At 31.1% G+C, this 8,910-nt stretch overlaps 1 protein-coding gene across 1 annotated transcript; it reads left to right on the plus strand.

Moving 5' to 3' along the window:
• The first annotated feature begins 4,399 nt into the window (after positions 1 to 4,399).
• Positions 4,400 to 8,910, plus strand: LOC107848645. Its single transcript, XM_016693417.2, has 5 exons — positions 4,400 to 5,026; positions 6,250 to 6,322; positions 7,745 to 7,796; positions 7,992 to 8,061; positions 8,579 to 8,910. The coding sequence occupies exons 1-5, from the start codon at positions 4,859 to 4,861 to the stop codon at positions 8,663 to 8,665; spliced, it is 450 nt and encodes a 149-aa protein (XP_016548903.1). The 5' UTR covers positions 4,400 to 4,858; the 3' UTR covers positions 8,666 to 8,910.

Consider the following 8,910-nt stretch of genomic DNA (forward strand, 5'->3'; position numbering starts at 1 on the left):
TCTTACCATCCCTTTTACTTCGATCATTGCACTATTTTGTTGTAGTTTCAGAATGCTTTGTCCTGTTTTCTTCAGGTATCTGCGTTGATATACTTTTCCTTGAGGCGAGGATCTATGGAAACAATCTCTACATCTTAAGGTAGGGGTAGAATTTGCATATATTTTATTCTCAGATTTTACTCGTGAGATCACGTTGAATTTGTTGTTAACCATTCTATGCAGACAATGTGTTTGCACAATACATGTGTTTTATTGCATACATTTATTACTCAACTACATAGTTTACATATATTGTACTTTTAAGTTTAACTATTAAGGCAAATACGCGCAACTTTTCATGACATAGGTATTGAGTAACTTCGTCCATCTATTCTTTTTGGAAGTTATCTTACTCACCTTGCTGAAAATTTACTTATGGCTTTTAAAAGGGTTCTATGGTGGTAAATACTTCTCCAAATGCAATTTAACCTTAACATTTAGAAACTAGTTAAAATGTACTATAATTTAGAATCATGATTAATTAATAATAGTGTGTATGAGACACATGTTTTGTATTTATTTATTTGATGAAAAATATTGAATATGAGTAATTTTTGTGTGTGTGAGTTTCTATGATCTTTCTTTTAGTTTTGAGATGGCTATCAAGAGTTTGTGATGTGACTATAAGAGATGTTATGATTTGAAAATTTTGAAATAAACTCACTATAATCAAGATATTTAAAAATAAATCGTTATGCGTTCAGGTAAAAATGATGAAATTTAAATTTAAATAATTAATATATTTTGAAAGAAAGTGCTCATAAACTACAAAAACATATGTTGAAGGTGCACCAACTTTTAACTAATTTTGTCTTATAAGCACACACTTATTAAAATGTATTGAATGTATTTTGAATGACAAACGAATATATGTTGTATGTATGTAAAATTATGACCAAAGTCATCGATAGACACTCATACTTCTTTCAAAAATTTACTTAGACCCCTCAACTATAACTTGTACCTATCAGGCCCCTAAGCCCCCCAAATTTTGATCCAATTGAGCTTTTTTTTGTCAATCAGCTAAAATCTCAAGTGTGTGTAATACACACGCGATGACGTGGAAAAATTAACCAATTCGAAAAAAACACATGGAAAAAATAATAATTATATGATGAAATTGCTAATTTGTCCATTTTTCTATTTAATTATTTATTTAATAATAATTTCTTAATTTAAAAAAAAAAAAACGACCCACCCCCAGTCATCGTCTTCTTCAACCCCCCCTCCTTCCCCACACTAATCTGATAATGCCAATATAACAAAAAATGCACCAAATTCACCTAAACCTAAACTAAATCAGCTCAAAAACATCATAAACGTCTGACTACAGGAATCTGGTAATATACCAATCTAACAAAAAAGGTATCAAATTCACCTCCAAATCTTGACACACTTCAACAAAATCAGCTCAAAATTGTCAAAAACTTCTCCTCACAACACGAGTCTCATAATGCCAATTCAATAAAAAATACATCAAAACTTATCAAAAATTCACTTTATATTTTCCTAAAGTTTGAATCTTTTCACTAAATTTCACCTCCAAATTTCCAACATTTCAACAGAAATAGCTCAAGACTTCAATTCCCCAAATTCCCACACCAATTTCGTCAAAAAATTCCCAAATTTCGATATTTTCGTACTAATTTCATCAAATTTTCAGTTTCAAAGATATTTTTTCAAGAAATCTTATCTAATTTATCACACTAATTTCATCATAAGTTCAATACCCAAAATAAAAAATTTCAATTTCGATGAAACTTATCACGAGAAGTTAGATCGTAAATATTTGGTGTGAAGTGGTGGCGGAGATAATTGTAATCTATGAAGAGGAGAAAAAGAAAAAATTATTTAAAAGGAAAATGAGAAAGAAAGAGCTGTAAGAAAAAAAAATACGAAGAGGAGAGAGAAAACATGATTTAAAAAGAAAATGAAAAAGAAAGAGGAAGAGAAAAAGATTATTTTAAAAGAACTTGTTTTATTAATTTTTTCTTGGGGTTCTCAGTGCCACTTGGCACGTTTTTATTTGTTATTTAATCAAAAATCGTGCTTCAAACGTCCTTAGTGAGTGGAAAACAAGCGCAATGCCATGTAGGCAAAAAAGGCCCAATTGGATCAAAATTCGGGGGGTTTAGGGGTCTGATAGGTACAGGCCATAGTTGAGGGGTCTAAGTGAATTTTTGAAACAAGTTTGAGTGCCTATCGATGACTTTGGTCTAAAATTATTCTGCGATTTTTGCATAGGCCAAAGGCATGTCGCCAAAATTCACTTAGACATCTAAACTAAGACTTGTTCCTATCAAGCCCGTAAACCCCCACGTTTTGTTTCAATTGGGCCTTTTTTGCCTATGTGGCACTGCGCGTGCAGTGCCATCGTGGGAGGCGCTCGAGGAGCTTTTTTTTTTTACTAATTTATGAATAAAAAGATGCTAAGTGGTATTGAAGGCCCCAAAATTTTTTCTTTTTAAACACTAAAGGCCTCAAAAAACTTTTTAATAAAACAAAAAGCATTACAGGACCCAATTTTTTTTATAAAAAAATAATTATTAAAAAGAAATTTAAAAATTTTATAATTTCTTTTTAATAATTAGGTTTTTATTTTTATATTTTTAAATAATTTTATAATTATTTATTAATAATTTGGATCCTTAATGCCATTTTTTATTTTTATTTTTTAAAATAATTTTATAATTATTTTTTAATAATTTAGATCCTCAATGCCATTTTTTATTTTCATTTTTTTAAAATTTTATAATTTTTTTTTATAATTAGGTTTTTATTTTTATTTTTAAATAATTTTATAATTATTTTTTAATAATCTGGATCCTCAATGCAATTTTTTATTTTTATTTTTGAAAATTTTAAAATTTCTTTTCAATAATCAGTTTTTTATTTTTATTTTTTAAATAATTTTATAATTAATTTTACATAATTTGGATCCTCAATGCCATTTTTTATTTTCATTTTTAAATTTTTTATAATTTTTTTTAATAATTAATTTTTTTAATTAAATGGAACGCTGGGGGAGGGGGGTCTGGGGGTAGGTAGGGGAGTTTTATTTTCATTTTTTAAAATTTTTTATAATTTCTTTTTAATAATTAGTTTTTTTTTTTGAAATAATTTTATAATTATTTTTAATAATTTGGATCTTCAATGCAATTTTTTATTTTTATTTTTAAAAATTTTAAAATTTCTTTTAATAATAAGTTTTTTTATTTTTATTTTTAAATAATTTTATAATTATTTTTTCATAATTTGGATCGTCAATGCCATTTTTTATTTTTATTTTTTAAATTTTTTATATTTTTTTAATATTTATTTTTTTAAAAATTTTTTTTTTAATAATTTATTTCATTTTTTAAAAAAATTTATAATTTTTTTTAAATAATCAGATTTTTATTTTTATTTTTTAAACAATTTTAGAATTATTTTTATATAATTTATATCATCAATGCCATTTTTTATTTTCATTTTAAAAATAAATTTATAATTGTTTTTTAAAAATAATTTTTTAATAATTTATTTCATTTTATTAAAAATTTATAATTTTTTTAAATAATCAGTTTTTTTATTATTTTAAAATAATTTTAGAATTATTTTTTAATAATTTCATCAATGCCATTTTTATATACATTTTTAAAAAAATTATAATTAATTTTTAATAATTATTTGACCCACTATGTTACGTGTCAGCTTACAATTAGCTCATTTTGCCGCGTCATCACATGTGTGTAACACACTTTGAGCTTTTTGCTGATAGGACAAAAAAGGCCCAATTGGAATAAAATGTGGGGGTTTAAGGACCTGATAGGAACAGACCTTATTTTAGATGTCTAAATAAATTTTGGCAACAAGTTTAAGTGCCTAGCGATGTCTTTGAACTTTTGCATATCCGTGCGAATATATTCATATATACATGTTATTGCATGCACACATACAACCTATCATGACTATATCCGGCACGGCTATATGTGTTGTTACCACGAAATTGAGCTAATGTATGCCACCTAACTAGCAACAATAGCTATAAAGTATAATTAGGCAAACTATAACTACTAATGATAATTATACTCAGAACTGTAACTATTAATACAATTTCTCTCTATATCCTTCTAAACTTAATCAACAACATCGGTAATATTCTATAAGTAAGGTGTGAAGAGGATAAAGTATGCACAGACCTTAACACTAACTTGGGAGGAGAGAGATTTGTTGTTAAAAGACCGTAGACTCAAGAGTAGCAAATTCAAATACACAAAAAAGAAAAATAGTATAGAAAATATGACAACTAACAGAAAAACTGTATAAAATCTATCAGAAAAACAATAATCAATCACAAATATAATGCTACACTCGAAGTATAGTACACAACAATAATGATAGATATCTACGGTTAAACCCTAAACAATCATACTACAACTAGTGCACAACAATACTCCTATCTGACTAACCTTCCGCTCTAATACACATTCTTCAAATCTCCCAATATAAAATCATGTCATCGGCAATCTGAATATCTATTTTAATTAATCAAATAATTTTAATTTTAAAAATATCCGTTTAATTTTATATTAAATTGTCTACATTCTAGAGCCCAAAAACTTGCCCAATTCAACCCCCCCCCCCGCCCGCCTCCCAGCCCACCAAAAAACTAGCCTAGTTAATTAAATCTTGATCTTTTAGATCAAACAAATAAATTGATCAAAGAAAACCCCTTTCAAGAAACCAAAAAATTACATAAAAATCAAATCTTTCATCATTCTCCAAGAATTTGCTAATTTCCAACACCCCAAAAAACCCAAAGAGCAAAAAAAAGCAAATGGGGCATCAAAACAATGGGAAAGGAAAGAAAGAAGAAGAAATGAAGAAGGAAAGAGTAGTAGAAGAAGAAGAAGTTGAAGAAGGTGGTGAAGAAGGTGAACATGATGAACAAGATGGAATGTCTGTTCATTCTCCTTGTAAACCTGCTTCTTCTGCTCTTCGTAAGGTACCCCTCTTTTTATTTTTCTTAATTTAGGTACCTTTTTAACCATTGTTTTATATTATTAATCTTTTCTGTGACATGTTGTGTTTATACTATCAAAATTGATTTTTAGGTGTATATATATATATATTAGGGAAAAAGGTTTGAAATATAAGCTTTGGCGAAATTTGCTATAACACGCCTCAACTTTGCGGGTCCTATGACCCTCGACTATTTATTATCGTATTTCTGTCACATATATTTGCCTAGCTCGACCATGGTGTGAATACACACACACTGATCGCGCAAGAGTCTGAAGTCGTCCAGCTATACAAATATATGCCACAGAAATATGGTAGTAAATAGTCGAGGGGTAATAGAAACCCTGCAAAGTTGAGCCATGTTACAACAAATTTCGCCAAAGTTTAAGTATATTTCTGACTCTTTCCCTATATATTATAGGTTGAATCCCTTTTATTTAGATTTTCGTGTGTTTTAGCATTGTTGGATAGAGGTACTGGTACTTGTTGCATATGGGAGGTGACAAGTATCTTGTGGAATTAGTCGAGGTGCCACAGTTATCAAAAAAAAAAGAAGAAAGATGTTCCCTTTTATTTAGATTCCTATTTGTCCCGACTTTGGGACAAAGTTAGTGTTACCTGATGCTTGTTGTTGTTGGGAGGTGGTATGTGTCCTATAAAATAAGTCGAGGGGTGAGAAAGCTGACGTGGACAACACGATTATCAAGGAAAAAAAATGAAAGATGTTGAATCCCTTTTATTTAAATTCCCATATGTCATTGACCTTGGTGGATAGAGTTAGTGTTACCTGGTATTTGTTGCTACTTGTTGATGGTGGGAGGTGGCAGGTGGCCCATGGAATTAGTCGAGGTGTGAGGAAGTTGATGAGGAGATCACTTTATCAAAGAAAAAGAAAGATGTTGAATCCCTTTTATTTAAATTCTCATCTGTCATGATTTTGGTCCTTGGTACTCGTTGTTGGTTGGAGGTGGCAGGTATCCCGTGGAGTTAGTCTAGGCGTGTGAAAGTTGGCTTAGACACCATGGTAATCAAAAAGAAAAAGAAGACATTGGATCCCTTTGGTTTCTTTATATTTTGAATCTCCTTAGTGGAAATCTTGGTTCTGTCATTGATCATATGCTTGTTCATGTGTTTGATTGTAGAATTTATCGATTCTTTTGTTTCTTTTTTTTTTTTTAAAGGGTATGTTTATTTTTCGAATTATAGGAGCAATCACAAGTGGAATTGGAGATTAGATTGTTGGAGGCTCTTGAAATCTATCCCCCTGCCAAATTGAGAGGTATAATTTGTATTAGTTTTATGTGCCGTTGCTCATTTTATATGTTTCCTCTTTAAGTTTTTCTGTGTTTTCTGTTATTAAAGCTGGAAAGGTGGTAACTTTATCATAGTTTTATTTAGTTAGTAAGTAAAACTCACAGTAAAATGTGTTGGATACAGACTCATGGTGTAATCTGGAGCTTGTTGATATTTTGTGGTAATAGAAGTGCTTTAGTTACTAGGCTTTGAAGAATTTAATGCATAGGCGCACCTTAGCGCCCGTGTTACCTTTTTATTTAGATGTAGCTGCTTAGTTGTTTCCAAAAGTTTAATTTGATTGAAATTTGAAGCATTTGATTGTGTCATATCGTAGTTACCTTGCTAATATAATTCTAAAATTTGATATAATCTCTGGCTGGATTCTGTAATGTACTTGAATTGAAATAAGAAGAATTTCGAGACAACAAAGAATTTGAAATTTTATTATTGTCAACTATCTTACAATAACCAATGAATTACAACCAAAATAAAACTACAATTGAATTCTCCTAAGCTGAAAGAAGGAGCTCCAATGCCAATTTTCATAAAATTGATGGAACGAAGACGGAGATGAAGAAGAAGATGAGAGAAGGGAAGAAAGAACTGAGAGAGAGGCTAAGAGAAAGAATAGAGATTTGGGAATCTAGAATTAGCAAATTTCACACCCCTTTTCACCCGGGTTCATGTGGATTGTGGACGTATATGAGAATGAGAGTGCTCTGGCAATTGAATCTCATGTGCTTCCCATGTGTCCACACTTTCAGTCCAAGACAGATTATATGCTTGGATGTCATCCGAGTGTTTCCTGATTTGCGAATACCTAGGCTGTAATAGAATTAGTTGCTCTCATGCTATTTAGCTGTGAGGGTACCTAGCGTAGCTAACTATAAGAGATATCATCATAGCTAAGTAGGAAAGTAACCAAAACAACATGCCCAGTATAGTCTGGGGAGGGTAGAGTGTACGCAGACCTTACCCCTACCTTAGCAGGTGGAGGGGCAAAAGGAAAACACAATAGTTAGTGGGTAGAACTAGTGACCCCATATAGGAATTGAACCCCCTCGACCATTGAGCTAAGCTTCTCAGCTCTTAGCTAGGTAGGGAAGTCTTTTAATTAAATTATCTCTGTCACAATAGTAGATGTACATCTATCATAGCCGTAGAAATTGTAGAATGTATGTTGTGATTGAGATTCAAGGGTAAAGAAAAAAGTAGCTATAATCTCAAGAATGTTCTTGGAATTTTATTAATTCTTGATGAGTAAATTTTTTTTCCCCCCATAAGGGCAAGCGAATGATAATATATGGAAACGGCAGATTAACTTGCATTAAAGTTTGCTTTCTGCTGTGGGAGTGAGATGTAACATCTCAAATGTTTAACATGTTCACCTTGATTCTTATTGCAGGCATCCATCGTCATTTTGTCCTTTACGGCTTAACAGAATATCTGCGTAGAAGGTTACTAGGCTACTTTTGCCCTTTTCTTTTATTAATTCTTCATTTAGTGACGTTGTGTTGTATATGAGCTTAGCTCATGTCGCACTGAGACTCAAGAAAATCAAGACATGCAGATAAAGAGAGTGTGTGGCATTTGGTTAAAACTTTATGTGACTTTATCCTTCGTCTTTCAACACTGAAAATTTATTGTCACAGCTTCAATAGGCATTTTGCTCCTGATGATGTTTTGAAGCTGCTGGATCGCTTCTACAACTTGGAAATGGTGGTAAGTATTATTGGTTTACTTTCTATTTGACTTCAGTCTTCATGACTTTTCCGTTATTCGTCATTTAACTTTGAAAATCTGCTTCGTGGAGCAGAAGAATTTCATATGTAAAGCAGGATCATAACTGATCTACCAAGATACAAAGTTGCACACTGTTCTTGAAGTAGTAATCTGAGTTTCTTAGAAGTAGAATCTTGTCAATAATAATATCATAGTTAATCTGTGTTCTCCAAGAGACCCAAGATTAGGACATTGCGAAGCAACATCAAGGAGACAAATATTGATATTTGACCAGGAAAGAAAGCGCTGAAATATGTCAAAAGAGAATTTCTTGGAGCATAATTTCCATTTGGAGTTATGCATAAAAGATGCTTATGTTACTATATTTGTCATTTTTTCCCGTCATATAACCTTCAATTCAGGCTATAGGCTAGAATCTTGGTTTTACAGGGCAATATTTTTTTCGAGTTATGTGGGATGAGTGTTCTTACTGTGGTGTTCTTTGTACTAATTTCAGAAACCAGATGATGAGGATGCAGAAATCCTAAATCAAGAGGAAGAGTTTTGCCTGCCGCATAGTTATTTCTCGAAGGAGGAACCTTGAACAAGTTCGGAATCAATGTGGATATTGAACTTTAACATATGGCAGCTTTTGTATAGTAGTAACAGGTTGTTAAATTTTTGTTTTTTGATGCCATAATCATTCTGCATCTTCTGTTGGATCTTCCTTCAACAGGCAGTCTTGTATGCTTGCTGAGAATTGATTTCAGCTTCCTAATACAGTTGACATGTTTAAAAATTTTCTCTGAGAGACCTATCCGGTCAATACTCTCAGCGTAATTGGTAAAA

This window comes from Capsicum annuum, chromosome 11, assembly GCF_002878395.1.
Source record: "Capsicum annuum cultivar UCD-10X-F1 chromosome 11, UCD10Xv1.1, whole genome shotgun sequence".
NCBI lineage: Eukaryota > Viridiplantae > Streptophyta > Magnoliopsida > Solanales > Solanaceae > Capsicum > Capsicum annuum.